The 19,520-nt window shown below is 31.8% G+C and overlaps 1 protein-coding gene across 3 annotated transcripts in view; it reads right to left on the bottom strand.

Annotated features, from left to right (window-relative positions):
* The window catches only part of LOC143256919 (solute carrier family 12 member 9-like), a 54,190-nt gene that overhangs the window by 10,965 nt on the left and 23,705 nt on the right, over nucleotides 1-19,520 (bottom strand). For all 3 annotated transcript variants that reach the window (XM_076514779.1, XM_076514790.1, XM_076514800.1), the window contains 3 exons: nucleotides 18,917-19,002; nucleotides 16,412-16,536; nucleotides 6,326-6,518 (listed from right to left, as the gene is read on the bottom strand). In XM_076514779.1, coding sequence (XP_076370894.1) covers nucleotides 6,326-6,518; nucleotides 16,412-16,536; nucleotides 18,917-19,002 — 404 coding nt within the window. The remainder of the gene's footprint in view (nucleotides 1-6,325; nucleotides 6,519-16,411; nucleotides 16,537-18,916; nucleotides 19,003-19,520) is intronic.

Below are 19,520 nucleotides of genomic sequence, written 5' to 3'. Positions count from 1 at the left end.
ACAACTTGTATAGTGCACCAAAAAGGAGAATATAGATCCAGATATAACCCTTTTTCACACAGGAAGGTGTTGCATATACTGATATTAGAAAGCATGGTGTGGAAAGAGATGAGCACTGGTGGATGCAACAAACATACTTCACAGCAAGGTGTTATTAGTCATATATTGGTGTTATATGCTCTAACAGGGGAAGGGGGGTAATTTTATATCCAATCATAACTCCATGTACTTGAGAAACCAAAGATGTAGCTCTTTCAGAGGAGTGGTCAATGATCTTAAAGGTCTTATAGGCACTTTTCGTTTAAGAACTCAATATTATACTCAGATGTTCATGCTGTTCATGGTTATCACATTCCATACTAGAGTTAAACATCATGAAATAGAAAAATTTAACACCATTTATACCAATTATTAGCTTATATATAAATAGACTGAATAAACAATCCTACACGTTTTAGTTCATGAGATGCCCAATTCTTATAAAAAATTGCATGTCAGAGGTAGCTGAAATAATGGTTATAACAATGCCTTTACTCTTTTAAACTTGAAATATTACAAATTCCTATTAACCTTCATCTTAAGTAATGTATTAAGTACTTCACAGACAGTACAGGAAAAAACATTACCCTATTGGATGTGACCAAATACACAATTTTGGCAGTTAATGCAAGTCCTAACTGCAAGCATATGCAACTCATTTTGTAGTTAGAATATTTCACTGCTGTGTCCTTTTTATCAACTGTGAATATTACCTATAAATATTTCATTCTGGGTCATGAGCTACTTAATTACAGACACTGATCAAGGCCACAGCTGCTAGTACAGACCTATTACTAATAACTGTTTGAAGAGATTAAAAAACAAACCAGCATTATAAATAACCTTCAGTAAGGACTGGTTTATTACAAGCACGCATTATTAACAAAGCTTACTAATTCTTGATGGAATGATGTTCCATTATTAAATTAACTTTAACAGAATCTTAAAACCCTGCAATGGTCTTTTTCAACATACTTTAAAAATAACATTTTTAAAGATATAAGTTCATGAGCACCATAATATTTTCATTTTTCCACAACATTTCAGGCAAAACTTGTTATAAATTTCACGTTTCAATAATACAGTAAAATAAGATGAAAGGTTGGACAAATTAACTGACTAGTATAGGCACAGCTACCTCACTCAACTAACTACAATAAAAGTTGAACTATACACATTCTGGACTGCAGTCCTCAACTGTATCTTCTCACCAATTTGAAAGTTGTTTATTTGTAGCAAATTCAAGTAAAAATTTCTTTCAAATTTGTATACAGCTTTTTTTTTTTATATTTGTTTGTTTCTGAATTTCATGCAAAGCTATGCAAGGGCTATCTACACTAGCCATCACTAATCATTACTATCCACTGTCAACTCTTGGGCTACTGTTTTACCAATGATAATTGAGAGCCCCCATGGCTGAAAAGGCAAACATGTTTGGTGTAATGGGATTGAAACCCATGACTTTCAGATTACAAGTCAAGCACCCTAACTGCCTTGCCATGCTTGGCCCAATTTTTTTTTTAATAAGTAAGTTAGACAATTGAAACTTGTAATTATATAAAAAACAAACTATTACAACTGTCTAAATTTAAAAAGTAAAGAGTTTTAAAAGTGTTTTTAGGTTTAGTTAACTATTTTAAAAGATATTTTTTGTTGCACCTTCCTTGTAATACTTGAAAACTTGACTGAGGATGATGACTATCAGTTTACTTGTACTTCCAATATAAATACAAGCAAACATACCTGTCTATAGTGGTTAGAAAAGTTCAAGTTAATCTATCAATTTTAATTATTTCATGGACTTTACAGGGATTAACTCTATTGCAAAGCTCTGAGCTACTTATATCACCCAACACAAAAATAAAATGTTTAGCATTTCAGTCATGCTGAGAGCCACTCAATAATAATTATTGGTAAATCTACCTTTTTAATATTTATATTTTGAAAAGTGAATTTAGTGCAGAACATTCTGCTTGAAAAAAAATTGGGAAATTAACAATATACATGCTCATTCTCTCATCATTTAAAAATTAATGTTGAACTTTGCTTGCATATGCAGCTATTCAAATGGGAGACAGATGAATGATTGGACAGACACCATAATCTGCAACATAAAAAGATGAAAATATAACAAATGTGTGCCTGTCTGGATTAATGTAATATAACATGTCATTTGATAGATAAAAACCTTGAGTTTCTATTTACAGAAAAAAACTACTTAAAGCCATGATGAACATGAAATACAAAGAACTACATGACTTACAAAAACAAAAAATGAACCTAGACCATCAACTGACATGCTACACTAAACCAGAGATTTACAGACTTGTACAACGAAACATCAACCAAATCAACACTATGAATAACAGGGACAAAAAGATCTGCCACAACAAAAAACTAGAAAAACTACGATACAGACAACAGAAAAGACACCAACACGACAAAACATTGACTAACCTCATAATTAACAGATCTGACTGATAATTAAACACAGACGAGATACATCTATTTAACAAAGGACTCAACTTAGCAATAGCACCTAGGTACCTTCCGACCTTAGAAATTAAAACATGTTTGGAAGACCAAGCAAGGAGACTTGTGATATTTTCCACAGAAAACAAAAAAAAAAAATCCCAAAACAACCAACAGAAAGAAGACAACTTCGACAATTTTAATGACATCCAACAGCCATACTTCCCAGAAAAAGTTAAAAATTTATATTTTCCAGAAACACCTAAAAACAACATCTTAAACGATTTTTTCATAGAATTTTCTCATAAACCATCAACATAATTTCACAAAACAGAAAACTAAAAAACAATCTTACAAAAAAAAAAAGGCAAATTCCATTAAAAATCTAAAACAAGACAAAACCATAAAAATTCTAAAAGCAGATATAGGAAATGCTAGTGATAATGAACATGAATGAATACATCCAAAACATGAAGAACATCCTATCAGACACAAACAAATTTAAACCAATACACACAAATCCAACAAAGACACACAAAATGCAACTGAACAAAATACTACTAAAAATGAAAAAATCCAACACAATTTCAAAAACACTTTATTCCTACCTATGCAAGATCGACTCACGCACACCACAAATATACAATATCCCAAAACCTCATAAACCAGATTGTCCATTACGATCAATAATGTCCACACATGAATCATTTAATTACAATCTTGGTAAATACATAGCATGGGCATTTTTCAAATATGTACCATTAGCCAGCTCGGACTTTTAATTTCAAGTCTAATCTTAATCAACTTAATCATAAAACCTTAATGGCTAGTTTCGATGTTATATCCCTTTTTACAAAAGTCTCAACCGCTGAAGCCTGCAAGATAGCCTTAGAACTCTATATCCGAGATCTTAAGCCATCAATAGACGTTCCCAGCAACCCTCATAGAATTCACCACGATGAAGACAAACTTCAGGTTCAACAACCACAACTATATACAAACAAATAGCCTAAGCATGGGCAACCCAGTATCACCAGTTCCAGCCAATATTTTTATGACACAAGTTGAAACACAAGCAATTAACACAGCATTACATCCACCACTATATTGGTACAGATATGTAGACGACACGATTGGAGGATTCACATCTACAAAACACACACTTAATTTTTTCAGTCACATTAATTCTGTACATCCCAACATTAAATTCACATGTGAACAGGAGAAAAGCAACCAAATATCATTTCTTAACCTCAAAATTACCAGAATCGATACACAATTTAAAACAGAAATCTACCGAAAAATCACCCATACTGGACTATACATTCCTTGGGACTCAGCACATGAAACAAAACAAAAACTCAACATAATAAGAAACCAAATAAACACAGTCATAAAACTATGCTCACCAGATAAAATTAACAATGAATTAGACAAAACAAAACAATACTTCATCAACATCAATAAGTTTTCTCCACAAACCGTAGAAAACATTATATGCACACATCTAGACAAAAAACAACATCAACTAACAAAAGTAAATATATCCCACAAATTAAAAAATCACCAAACCATATACCTGCTGTATACCATATATTCCCTACATCAGCAGAAAAATAAAAACATTTGGCAAAAACTAGTAACAAAATATGACATTCCAGTTAATTCCAAAGTTATTCAAAAACCAGGCATAAAACTAAGGTTTATACTATGTAAAACCTACATTCAATTCAGCAGGTACTGGTAAAAGTGAAGAAGCTCTTGCACTGTGAAATGGAACTGACCAAGCAGTAAATGTTCATGGCAATCTCCATGGGGAGAATGAACAAAGAGAAGAATAAAAGCAACTAGGCAAACTCTTAAACAACAAAAAAAACAACTCAAGCAAGACTAGTCCACGCAGAAATGGATGATTTCTGGCTCATATGAACATTTATTTACTCAGTCTCATGCCATACATAAAGAAGTGATGTCTGAGTTTGTAAAGCTATGTAAAATAGCTTTGTATACAGTGGAACCCCTCTAAGCGGCATCCCCTTGAAAGCGGTCATTCAATCACAATCCCTTTTTTTTTGTTTACATAATCCCTAATTATGTACAGTGGAACCCCTCTAATGAGGCCAGTTTGTCTCTGTTCTAAAGGTGGCTGCTTTAGAGGGGCTCCACTGTAGGTAGTACACGGGTTGAGTGCAAAAGGAGTTTTAGTGTCCAAACTAGAAACAAAAACAAATACAAATGTTTACTGAAAAGAGATACTCAGAACAGTCTTTTGAATATTCAAATAAAGTAATATTCAGTTTTTATCAAATTATGATCCAGTTGGAATAATCAGGATATGGCTTACAAAAAGCAAAAGATGACTGTCAACCATACAGCCTAAAGCTAATAAACCAAGGGAGTACCTCAGCTTGCATAGAAGTTATTGAAAAAGTACACTATATTAATTTAAAATGTAAGTATGTTATAAATATTTATGAAGTTTAACATGTAAATGTGTGAAAGTTTTTTAAGTTAAAAAGTTAAAATTTTTCGTAGTTTCACACAGGAAGTACTGGAATCTTAAATGTAGTTAACACTTTAGGGTATATAATATATTTAGCAGAGGCAGAGCTATAAAAGACTTAGACACAAAAGTGCAAAGAAACTAGTCAGTCATAAAGTCAGTTATTCATATTTGTTCAGCTTTGATGTAAAGACTTAAGCCAGATACATCAGATTTAAAGCAGACTAGTCAAACTACACAGATAAATTTTATGATATAGGATTGCACAGGATTAATTTAAGAAGGAATATCTTCTTTTTACCTTTAGACACAAGACTACTAGTATATACATAGCAGTAACAGAGTAATGGTTTTTACATGCACTTTTTTCTCCTTAAGGTACAAATATTTATATGTTGTAAAGTCTAAGACTTAGGCTTGATAATATGGAAGAATTTGAACTTTAAGGAAGAAATAGGTGGATTGTTTTATATAATATTGAAATTTTAGCTTTTCAGCATTGAATTAGATTTCAAAAGTAAATACTCATTGATTTAAAATATTATATACAGTTTGGATCATTAAACTCTATAAAACTTTGACATGAAGAAAAAGAAATGTACAAGAGTACACCAGTAGTTATAGGGTTATGTACAATATGCTTTAAAATCATTTTAGAATACAATGATTTTACCATTATTTTATAATTTTTGTCACTTTTAAACATGACTACACTGCATTAACATTTTTCAAATTTTCACTTTTTAATAAAAGTGTTAACAAACTAAATTCAAATATCATGTTATACAAACAAAATCAATGACAAAACCCCTTCTATAACACAATCAGTCATCATAACTCTAACACAATTCACCTCAAAATTCAATTTCAAATGAGTGGGATCCATTTAAAATTTTCAACAGTAAAAATACTAAACCATGTGAAAACAGCAAAATGGACTCACTCGACAATATCAGCACTGATATTTTAAATCCAAAACCTGAAGAATCACCTTGATCATGATAAATATATACACTCAATATATAAATTTAAGCTGTTTCATTCGAGTTAATGGCTAACAATAACAAGAGGGAATCTTCAATAGTCATGGGTGTAATTAGATCACAAATCAGTCAAGAGATGGAGCTACAACTTAATAGTTTGTTGTAAAAAACAAACAAAAAAACTCTAAGGCATTTTATGAGCTGCTATGCTGTAGCCAAAAATTACTATATTTAAATGCACATTAAAACTGAGTTACAACATAAGTAAATTACTTGACATAAAATAAAGTGACAAAAAATACTTCATAAAACAATAAATAAAACCTACCTGGTGAAAAATGAGGGCTTGACTGATAGAGCCCCAACGAACTGGAAGTGATCGAAGATGAAGGGCAATTACAAGCACCAGACATAAGATAATGGTAATGGCAGCATAAATAGGACTAATAACAAACATCATGACCCCACAACCCACCATTCCAATTGCAGCTGTGTGCCAAGTAAAATACTTGAACGATGGTCTAAATAAAATTTAAAAAAAATATATAAACTATAAAATCTTTTAAAAATACAGTTATGTTGGAAATGTTAAACAATTTTGCAGCACAGTAAAATTAATATAATTATTTTAGAATTTTAATTTTTAATCAGACCTACACATGGTAAAATAAACACACAAAAGTAAATTAAAATGTTAAATATAGAAATGTCAACATTACACATTAACCCAGACTCAAAATTAATTGAAGACAGGAGACATACCAAATAAATGGACTTAATAATTTTATGAATTTATGAAACACACATATATCACACATCTTTAGTTTCGGTAATCTAACAAGTCTTCTGTCTAGTACCTGAATCTGCACAAGATTTTAGCTGTCTCTTAACCAAAAAATGTTATAAGAAGCTAATTTCATCAGTAAAAAGTTCCCATTCTAACAATTTTTTTTTCACATAAAAATATAAGAAATATCGTCAATGATTTGAAGTTTAAGTTTGTTATTGAAACTTACAAAATGGTTGAAACCAGTTAGTATTGTTCCTTTTAATTAGGATTTATTATCAACTTCATATTTATGTCAAGTCCATGTTTGAAAACAAAGTAAAATAATTCTTTACATATAAAAGTTACATAACCATTACTTTTTAAATTTATTTGTACATATTTTTTGACAGAAATTATTATAAACCTTAAGAACAAACATCTTGAAAAACTACATTAAACTATAATTATTCATACAAACCATTTCAGTATGGCTAAAACATTTTTAAAATTATTTCAACCTTTTGTTTTTAATTAAGTATTATCTTTTGTGTCAGGAAAAAGATTGCAGTATAAGTATTTTTTCCTTTTTTTTTCCTAAACCAACTCCAACTTCTTGACATATTTCTCTTTCAAATGGCTAAAAATATAACCAAATGAATTATTTTCCTCAAACTTTAGAATGAAATATTTTTTGTGACAGAAATTTTAGAAATAAAAACTTTACTATATTAAGAAAAATATAGCATATATGGCATTGTGAGTCATGTCATCACCAACTGAAGCTGTTTAATAGAAATCATTTGAAAGCAGTTTCATAGTTCAAACATCTGTAATAATAGAAAAAAAAATCCCTATATAAACAGCCAGTAAGTACCGTGTTAATCTTACAAGCATATAGTTATTAGCTACTGTAAGACCATATAGTACTATTTAGTTTAAAAGCTTTTATTCAATTTCATGCAACTGACTGAATTCAACATTTAATTGTAGATAAAAATTCTTGGAAATATTGGGCTGCTTATGTAGTGACTTTTATATGCTTTTTGTGTATTCATCTCTACCTTGTTTCTGTACTTTTTTGAACTAATCATCCCTACACCATATTTAATTACATAAAACAGATATTCTTGTTCATTGCTGCCCTCTAGATGCAAAACTTTTTTGCACACAACAACCCTTAAGCTCCCACATACCTTATAATCAACTGATTCCAATGCATCTCATATGTAAGTCATCATACAACCCTTCACAAACAAATCTGAATCTACCAAACTCTTACTTCGAGTTCCAGGAGACAAGAGAAACACAAATTTTAAGTGGGGAAGAAAGGTGGGAAGTGTGAGAGGGAGTAAGTACCTATCAAAAATATAGTTAATATTATAACTTCCAATATAGTAAATCACCTCTTCTCAAATAAATTGCTGGAATTCCACACTGAACAGGTAGAAGGACTGATGTTAAAAAAAGAAAGAAGTATCCTTCAGAAACATTTAAAAACACTTTTAAAGAGTAGTTCCTTGCAACAGAGGATCATATGTGAAGACTGCATCACTTCTGTACCAGGTATACTTTTCACTTGGTGTGTCACAGACATGGGAAAAAATTAGGAGGAGCAGAATAGCTGTATAGGATTCCAAACAACATGATATTTCAATTTCAATCAACAGAGTACTTCAATGTCAGTGACAGTAACAGGATGTGCTTTCAAATGCAGAATGAAAAGGGTTCAATAGACCATGTACAGGAAATCAACTGCATCCAAAACCCATGCCACCAGGAAAGAGAGGTAGGATAAGGATCATACTACTGGTAAGTTGACTACAATCTAAAACCTGGCCACTGGAAACTAACATCCATGTGAGGGCAAGAAAGAGAATCATACAACCTGCAAGACAACCCCAATCCAAAACCCATTTACTTGGAACTGACATCCCCATATGGGTAAAAAGGGTATCATACTGTCTTCACCTCAAGTTCACCAGATCAGAGGAAATCTCGTATCTCTGAACCTGTGAATTGGACACATCATAATGTGTGAAACTGATTGATGATTTCAGGAACCAAAATTTTGGTATATGTTAACAAAAAAATTACTCATAAACCATAACAACATAACATCTTATCTTTCCACAGTTGGAAGACTGTATTTCAAATGTATGAGCCCCTAAATTTGAGTTGAGGCCCAATGAAGTTTGGTTCGTTAAACAGTCAGTTTTCTGACAAAGTAAAGCTGATAATTTCCCCATGAGGTACCACTACCTGAAGCCTGTGTAAATGTGCTGATAGAACATATAACCTCCAGAGTGGTAACTTACACTTTTAAATTCATAACTGAAAATGAATAATCAAATGCAACTGTGCTAGCAGAATAACATATAAAAGGTTTTTAGTACAAAGTAATAAGTTCTGTAACTAGGTAAAAATATAAAATAATTCCACTTTGGAATAACTCAATAGCTTACAAATGTCACTATTGTATAATAAATAGTAAAACTGTTGAGCAAAATTGATACAAAGACATGGCTAAAAAGAAAAATAATATAAAAAGAGGCTTAAAAAAAGAAAACAAGTTAAGTGTTATAACAAGAGTGCTGCCAAACAAGTGATAATTCATTGAAACTGAATATAGAGGATGTCATGTCAGAAAAGTGTGTCACATAATGATTTACATGCTACACACTCTGGAACCAGTTGATAAGATATGTATGAACTCAAGGCTTGTGGCATACAAAAGCATTTTTTGCACACAGAAGGCAATATCGAACAATAATAGCTATTTATGTGACCAGAGATAATATACCAAATTTGAAACAATTTCACTGAAGTAGGTTGATAAGTGAATATTTTTATTTTTTTATAATTCAGTGTTAATATATATTGTTAGCATCATATTGGTTTTGTCAGTGTTTTCCTTCATTACACTTGTAGAACGACCTCAGATATTGATATTATAGCATACAATTGGATACAATTATATTATTAATCATCACCAGTTTTTCTTTAGTGGATGTGGGTAGGTCACTCTCTAGTGGTCCTGCTCTGGATCAAGTAGGAAGGTCAGTGTTTGTAGACAAATGTTCCTGTGATTGGGGACACAAACAAATGGTTTATTTTTTGGGGTGTCAAGAGAGGAAGATCCCATGGAAACACCTGGGCTTCAACAAGGTGAAGTTGGGCAATGACTGGAAGATGTGGTACAGACAGAGATAGAAGTAGATATTGATTCATTAACTTTGTTGATATTGGAGGGTACTAGATTAACATGTCCTGTTAAGGATACTGTAGGAGGCATGGAAAGGTCTGTCTGGACTCCTACTGTAGTAGTGGAACAGATTACAACAGCATAAATCCAAAACAGAACTGGGAATAATAATTTCCAAGCTTATGCATAACTAATATTGTGAACTGTCTTCAGATGTTGTACCTCTTTCTCTTCTGCCTATTTCGGGCAAGAAGTAAAATAGAAAGGATGTGAAACATTACAGTTAATACAATGTGATTCTAGTTGGCATTGAAAAGCATCATGTCATTACCAGCACAACAGGCACATGTCAAGGAACCATGGCACGATGTTTTCAAATAACCAAATCGTTGACAATGAAAACATCTAATGGGGTTAGGAATATAAGGCAGTACCTTACAATTCAGATATCCTACCTTGATTGTGGTAGGAGGATGTGATGTTGTAAATATTAATATTAAAACATTTGTCAGCTCCATAATCCTGTCTCTACAAGGAAAAATTCGGCACACGGTTGTAACACCTTGGCTGGTGAAACCTGCGAGGATCTCCGACTCAGGAATGGTTTTAAATCCCTTTCAACTATAACTCCTCTGGAAGAATTCAAAATAGAATGAGGAGTAACTTCAATGGGTATATCCCCAATCACCTTTGTTCAAAGAGGAGTTTGAAATGTTGGGATAAAGATGGTTCCACTAAAATGTCCCTAGACTGTAATTTGTTTTACCAATTTAGGAGAGCCAGCAAGCCCTTCTGAATAAAAAATGGAGACATCTGCCCTAAGGGTTTTTCAGTTGAAGAATGTATAATTAAAAAATTGCAGGACAGATTCAAGTTGTGAGTTTGACCTTAGAGTCATCAATGCACGGTCGATTGCCAGTAGTCGGATTTTTCTCTATGCTGCCTTGCTTGCTTTTTTTTTTTTTTTTTTGAGAGGTATCTATAATAAAAAAGAATATTTCAGTGCCCACTGACCCCACCCACCACGGAGCTCTACAAGGGATACGCATTACACTGCCATATAAGGTCACTGTAGTGACGCCAGGGTTTCGTAAGCACTATACCCAAACACCAGTATCAGACATAATGTCCACTACACCCGTTGAGGACATCCTACGCTAGCAATCAGAGGGGCAGATTGGAGCTGGAGCAGCTGTGGAAACCACTGATATGCCAGCCAGAATAGAGCAATCAGAAGAACTTGGCACAAATGATCAAAATCACCCTGTAAAGAAAAAGGATGGGAGGATAAATACCCAGATATTTGTTGGTCTGATCTTGACTAAATGAACTGATAGCCAGAGTAAGGTGGTAAATAACTAGAAACCAAAACAGAGGTAACTTGGTTTTGAGATGTGGCAAATGCACCCAGGTGAAGAGTACCCCAGTTAAAGCATAGCCACTGGTAAGCAAGAAGATTGAGAGGTCACACCATCAGATACTCTTTGGCAGGAATAGAAAGATAATACTTGAACAACTCATAGATCTGTGGCAAAAAGCTGACAAAGGAAAAGAAAATCAATCAGAACCCACCTGAAGTTCAGAACACAAAGAGCTGGGAAGAAGCTGGATGGGAAACAGTAATGGGGTCATGTCTAGGTTCTGAATGAAACAAACAATCCACCAAAGAAAAGGTAACTTGTTATCACATCAACATCTTATAAAATTCCAGTCTCAGGATTATTATGAAAAACACAGCTCTGTAGAAAAGAAGCCATACACAAGTCTCAGAAATTAGTAGGACAAAGCAGCATTCCTCCCAGGAAATCCTAACATAGAAATTACTTGTGTAAGGACAGAGCCAAAGATGATAAACATGTCAATGTAGAGGTAATCAAAGAGAGACAATACCCATGAAAACCCTCAATCTCTATGGAAAGCCTTGGAAAGGAGATGGATCGTAGGGTAAGACAAAATTGGGAGAATTAGGCATGAGCTAAGCAAACAGGATGATCAGAGTCCATCTTCCCATATGGGTAAAAGAGATTCTAACTGTTGAGAACCAAGAAGGAAACATTCAGCCCGATGGTAGATCAAAATTAACTTATTCAAAAACACTCAGCATGAATCCTAATATCTGTAGAAAGGGGTTAAAAAAAAACAAAAAAACAACAACCAAATACTATACCCAAACACCAGTATCAGAAATAATGTCCACTACACTTGTTGAGGGCATCCAATGCTGGCACTCAGTTGACGCTGGCCCAAATGGACTAGCTCACTGACCTTGAAGGGGGCACCCCAAGACCACCCATCTACAGGAATTTAAGGCCAAAGTGGTGTGTTGGAGTTGGACCCCTCAACCACTAGGATCCTTTCCTCCCCTTCACAGGTCACCACACATGACAAACATGCTGGTGAATGTTTAGATCCCAGAGGTGATAAATTGAAAGTTCAGAACCTTCTCTGTAAGGTCCCCTCTCCACGTACCTGAATCCACATCGAGGGGCTTTCTTTGAAGATTAATTTCTTTTGTTGCATGTCTTAGTGCGGAAAAGACCACATATTTGAACAATTGATGTTTCTCATGCTCTTTTTCTTCTTGCAAGGTTATGTATTTATATCCTCACATAAACTCTTACCTGAGATCTGAGTGGCAAGCAAGGATGGATCAAAGCTGTTTTTCTATTATATTACTAGGACCTTTCACTGTTATCCAACACAAATGAAACATTTTCAAGGGGTTTGACACTGGTTACTTATTTCTTTTGTCAAACCCCAATCTATGGATGTCGTTTCATACACATTGTAGCTGATCCATTTTGTTTGTAGTTATGTTCCTGAACATCTTCAGCATCAAATTACATATTATCAAATTTACTATTTGGCTGTCTTAGATCTTCTGGTCTCAATACCTTTTAAAGAATATCTTGTGGGCAAGCATGTGGATGAATCCAAATACTTCTTTTCCAATTATATTTTCTCCATTTTGCTGTCTCTTCAACTTTTAAATTTTGTTTGATACCTGTGCGTATTCTCTAAACATGATGGAATCCATAACAGACGAGCTTTTATTCTTTTTCTGTCCAAAACCGGTTGTTCTCTGTTTTCAAAGAGCATAGCCTTGTACATGATTCGACTTCACAGCCATGAATAATTAAAATAATATTCAATATAGTGTCCTCTTCTTTAAAATTGCTGTAGTCATACAAACTTGTCAAGTCAAAACTCTTGTATTTTTCTTTAACCTTCATGTTTGCCTTAACACAATTCCCCCCCTCAATGTTAGGGATCTATGTGAGGATGTTACCCTTTGGAAGTGAACTAAGGGTGCCTCTAGTAGCTGATGATGCTGCAATATGAACTTCTTCCATCTCTCAATATGTTTTTAAGTATCAGTGGAATATTTATGTCTCCCTTGCAACCAGGATGATTATGTGCATGTGTGTATATATGGGGGTCATCTTATTTTTTATTCATATCTTTTTATGATGTTCTCTTTGAATTGTCCTCACACTGTTAAGCCCATCTTTTGGACTGCCAAATTTATCTTCAGTTCTTACAGAGTGTCCCATAAATTGGTAAGCTGTATGACTGCAGGTCACTTTTAATACTGAGGGCCTATTGCTTTTTGAGTATCTCACGTCTTGACAGCTCCTCTAAAAATTTTCCACTGAAGGAGTAAGACACAATATTCCTCCTAACTGCTGATGCCATCACATGTTCTTCATTGTTTAACCCACAGGTTTCCTACAGTGTTAGTGCTCATAAAACCAGTCTCTATCTGAATTAAAGGGTGTCATGGGCAAAGGAGGTACCCCAATGAGAAAAATGCTAGTTCCAATCTTCTTTACAGTGTCAATTTTAATTTTTAAAAGCAAAATGAACTTCAAACAAGTACTTACTTCTGAAATACCTTACCTCCTCCTCCCAACAGCCAACTTTTTATCACAACTGCAATTTTCACTAAAAATCTAAATTATGAAGAGAAAGCAGAGTTTCTGTAAAATTCCCTTACCTTGTGCATTAATTCAAAGAAGGTGGAAAAGTGGAGAATTATGCAATGTGTAAAGGACATTAAAACTATTTGAGTCATGTTTGGTTGACAGCATAAGACCACTTTCAACAATGAAAGTATATCACTATTTCAGAAGCAAGTCTGTGCTTGAACTCATTTTGACATCTAAAAATGCACCCATACAAGCACATCAAAATACTCAAAAGCCATTAAAATGAATACAAGTTTTTTTTTAACATAATCAAAATACAAATTTCCTGAACAAATCTATTTCAAAACTGCATAATGTTACTGATACTACTGTGCCAATAAACCTAGAAAAGTGTTGGGTTTTGTATCTTTCAGTATACACAATTTAGATTCTATTTCAAAGAATTCTCACTATCCATTAATCAATCTGCCTTCATGGAATGAAATAAAAAACTAAAGTTTCAATAACCTAACTGAAAGATGCAGTAGTCCTTCTATTCAATTAAACTAATTTTTTGATGTACCATCCTCTGTAGGATGTTATTTAATACAGTATAATATCAAAGGATATTTTCGTTTTATCAAACTAATCCTTTTTCTTAATATTTCTTAATGTGTTTTCTTTAGATAGTTAACACTATCATTTGGTGATCAATAACACATATCTATATGAAAACTAATTTTAAGATAATACACAAACACACTTCTTAATTCTTGTTAGCTTCTTTCACTAATGGTTTCTGAATATTCATTATCTCTCTTGTGATGGGCTTAGTTGATATGACCTAAATACAGACTCCAAATTGACTTAGGTTTTTGATACTATAGCTACTAATTTCTTTTATATATCTTCACAAAATTTTGCAAGCTTTTTTTTTTGTATATGAATATATGCAGTAAAAGTGTTGACTGCTTTGGGTTCAAAATGATTTTTATATTAAGATTACAAATACTCTTTTTCATCTGAAAAATCTCATAGTACATTTTTTAAATCTCTAAATAAAATATCTTGGACAAATCAATAATGCTTTTTTTTTTCAGTAAAACTTTATAATTTATCTGTTATTTTTTTACCCTAACTCTATAAATTGAATTCAGTCAATTTGACTGTCTTTGTAACCATCATAAAAAAATTGAAATAAATCTTAATTTTTTCTTCTTTCTAGTGTGACTTGAAATTGTAACAATTTTTTTTTATCCTAAATAGATTTTAATTTTTAACAGTATACATATATATGTTCTTAAATTTTATTGTTTTATTAGCCTTTAAACCATGCCTAACTAATATTTACTGCACCCAAGTTGTAAATCACTTGGTGAGCTTTTAGTTTCCATTATTCTATGGAATTATGTAATGCAGAGGGCACTCATTAGTTGCTCACAACTATACCTTGTGAACATTTTATTTTTATTATATTACACCTAATCTAATCTAAAAAGTTTCTAATTTTTACATTTTAGTCACTTTCATAATAATAAATAAAGAATACATATGAAAAATAAGATATATAACACTTACCTGATTTTTTTTTTTTTTTGCAGTTGACTTGAAATTTAACCCTACTTTTCTTTTTATATATTAATGGTAATACTGCACTAAATAATTGTTTACTTAATTAAATAATACATCAAAGAACACAAAATAATAACACAAAAATCAGACAGTGTCTTATGACTTTCAAAATTTTTTGGCTTTCTAACTATGCAGTAAGAGGCATCAAAAATTCAGTTAAGCTCACTGACATGTTTCTCACAGAAATAAAGTTTCAACTAAAAGTGAAATAGACAATTCTCTGTATAGAAAACAATGTAATGTAATACACTGTTTGACAAATTAAAAATGTAACTTTCTATTGGTTTCTAGTTTATGATTTCCTAAACAAATAGGATTGAAGGCTACAAAAATTATGCTTTGCCCATGCAATGACAACACTAAAATGAGTAATTTAAGCTAAATTCCTTACCCCTCAGAGGGGTGATAAATATAATAGATAAGAGGGCCTAGAAAGCATATGTCATAATTCTTATACTTTAATAAAAATATTTCCATAAAAATTCTGATTAAAAAAAAAAAAAAAGACTGTTTAATGAAAGCTTGCAAAATGTTGTGAAAATAAACAAAACTTACTAGAAGGTATAGTACAGAAACTGTGAAGCTCAATCTTTAGGTTGAATCAACCAAGCCTGTAGCAGGTGTTAATATTGCCTTATAAAATCAATAACTTAAAATTTATATAATATTAGAATTTGATTTACAGGTTAGATTATGATTCCAAGTTTATTTGTATATCATGATAATCAAGTTCTTAATTAAAATTTGAATATAAATCAGCAAAACCTTGTGATATACATACAAAAAAGATGCTAACAAGAAGAGGATTAATAAAAGAAAGAATAAAATTTACATTGTAGCAAGTCATCTACATTTACACAACAGGGCAAAAACTAAGTTACATGTAAATAAATCCTCCACTACCTAAAGTTGGGAGCTGATGCTACCTCCAATGCTAGACATGCCAAGTTTGTTGACAGATAGGATAACAGGAAAAATATAGAAGTAATCTGAGCAATCAGGTTGAGGGATTCCATCAACAAAATTAACTGCAAAACAATGTTAGGACAATAATATTAGTATATAAACCACAAAACCCAACTTTCAGAATAACAGTTTATGATGATTTTACTTTAAAAAATCATAATTATACCCAGGTAAGGATGAGAAAATAACTGACACTCTCTTCAAAGCATTATTTCATTAAACATTATTCTTGGTAAGAAATTACATACGCTTATCTGAGCTACCTTTGTACTAGTCTCATTAAAGCAATGAGATTATTAAAAAGAACATGCACAAGGTTGCTTCATTGGATTAATGCAAACTGAAGAACTAAATTTAACAATAATTTCAAATTAAGTATATGCATCTTCATAAAATTTTGTAAGTTTTTAGTAAACACAAAAAGTCTGCTGCACAAGAAATCTGAGTTTTAAATAGAGTATTTCTACTGATGATGTGACAGAGAACTTATGCCTTGACTGAATCAGTCTGAATAAAAGATGATCTTCATAATAAAGATTAAAAATACTTCATCTTGCACTTTTATATTTTATTTGCATAACTTCTGAACCTGTCTTAAAGGAATACCAAAAGTTTTTTCAGTAAAATTATATTTTATCTTTTCTCCACCTTAACTTTTAATTGTAGCAAAAGTTGAAAAATATGAAACAAATCAAAAATACATTTACATTTATTTTTCTGTGATAAATACAGACTGCAACAGGTCACATCCATTTTTATATAATTTTGTAGTTTTATTTACTCTTACTTAATCTAACTAGTGTCACACAACAATAAATCATGTTAATAGTTTAGTGCACATTATAGTACCAAAGTATTGAGTTAGAACATGTAAAAAGCAGCTTGTGTACATTCCTTGCAGTGATATTTTGTTGAATCTTTCTCACTCAACCTAACAAGCTTCTAATTTTAATTATTTTTGTTAAAGACATATCAGAATAGACGAAAAATTACATAAGAAAAACGAGAAACGTTGCATCACTTTAGCCTTTAGGCCTTTTACACTTGAGTGCATATTTTAGTAAACTTTTAAAAAAATTTTTAATGTGTTGATTGTCTAAATACTATTAGCGTAAGTGAAATTATGTATTTTAGAATACAAATATAGCTGTCACTAAACTGAAACATCCAATAATGACTCTTGTCTAAGTGATATATAAACAGGTTAACTACTTCTTCAGCTCAAACACAAAATTCACAAGAACAATTACATAAATAAGACAAAGCAGATAATTGATTGACATACACAGAGTAGAATTTACACTTTTTTTTCTTGATTATAAACTCATGCAGGTGGACCTTTTGAAAGTGCTCATTATAGGGTTTTTATTCACTTATATACAAATAATAGTATTTTCTGTTGTATGTCCACATGACCATCTCACGTGTGGATGGATGTTCACCAAAATTGGTATGGAGGTTCATAGAGGTCATGGAGAAAAACACACAAATTTTCAGTTTTGCAGTTTTTATGGTTAGTTTTTCATTTTTGTACAACTATCTTGCCTTCTATTGGCTCTTCACCAAATTTGGATACATGCAAAAATTGCAGTTTCAGGAATTCTGTTTGGAATTTTTTTAAATTACATGTAAGAGAAGTAACTTTTCATATCCTAAGATAACCTTTCATTAATCATGAATTTACATAACTTCTGTTCAGGGAAGGGGTACTCCATTTAACTGATAATAAAGTAATTCAAGTAGATTTTGAATGTAAATCTACAAAAAAAAGGTCATGATATACACTTTAACCACTTGTAACCACCCAGTTACAGGAAGTACCATTTGTAACAACATTTTTACTGAATTGGAAAACTTCTAGAACAAAGTATAACTAAAAACACTCTTGGTTACTCATCTGTCTTGCAATTTTTATTATGGAAAGGTCAGAGAATGTATTCCTTTCATCATATAACTATACCAGTTCAATTAATCAGAAAAATAAAGAACTAAATTGTAACCAGTTTTCAGCTTTATAGATATTTATATTTTTCATGAATTCAATTAGTTAGAGAGATTAAATTATGTGATTATAGACTTCTTGACAAACCTTCTAATATTAAGGAGACCTCTACTGTCATTCTTAGGTAAAACCAGTTTTACCTGAAAATATCATTCTCCTTTGAAATAAAAAAAAACACAACAGAAGTTGAAGAATAAATTACTTCAGGTGACCATAGAATAGTTTGTTTTTTGATATCTACTAAGTGTTAGAATGCTTCATTTAGCAGTAACAAATAAAAAAATAAACAAACAAAATAAAAAACTATTTTGAAAAACAAGGAAAAACAATGAATATCTGATCAAATTAATGTGGAGTAATACATTTTCAAATATAAAAATCTCGTATTTATCTTCTCAGGATATAAAATATATGTAAAACTAAAATTCAACTACACTAACCTCTACTAAAACCCATGCCACTAAAACAGCAGCAACAGGGTTTCCTCCTCGGGTGGTGAACCGTACAATGGGTCGAAGTACAACTCCTAATCATCATAAAAATACCACTACGTTGAATAAAAACATTTACATTAGTCTTCCCTACTTGATACCTTCTTATTTTATTTTCTTATCACTGTTAAAGTAAAAGATATTGTAGTTTTCTGTAGATATGACACACTGTACATTATTTTCTTTGTCATCATTATATAAGTACTCTTAACTGCTGCACTTGATGTTACTTATGTAGTTCTTGGATTTACAATTACCATAAGAAAACAAGTTAATTTTAATATCCTTTTACAAAAAATAGTTCTTTCTTAACTTTTATAATGACATTTTCTTAATTTATATTTGGAAGTTTCATCTTACTTGTTTATTTAAAGTACACCTAAATACTGATATTTTTTATTATTATTTTATATGTCATTTGGTATGAGCAATGAAATGCATTGCATAAAAAAGTGTTCATTTTGTTACAAAGAAATTTGAGACTAGCAATTTTAACTAGTGTCTTTTTTAATTCTAATTTACCAAGTTAACATGTTCATTACCTGAAAATGTA

Source organism: Tachypleus tridentatus, chromosome 1 (assembly GCF_004210375.1).
Source record: "Tachypleus tridentatus isolate NWPU-2018 chromosome 1, ASM421037v1, whole genome shotgun sequence".
NCBI lineage: Eukaryota > Metazoa > Arthropoda > Merostomata > Xiphosura > Limulidae > Tachypleus > Tachypleus tridentatus.
This window is presented reverse-complemented; position numbering and strand designations above follow the sequence as displayed.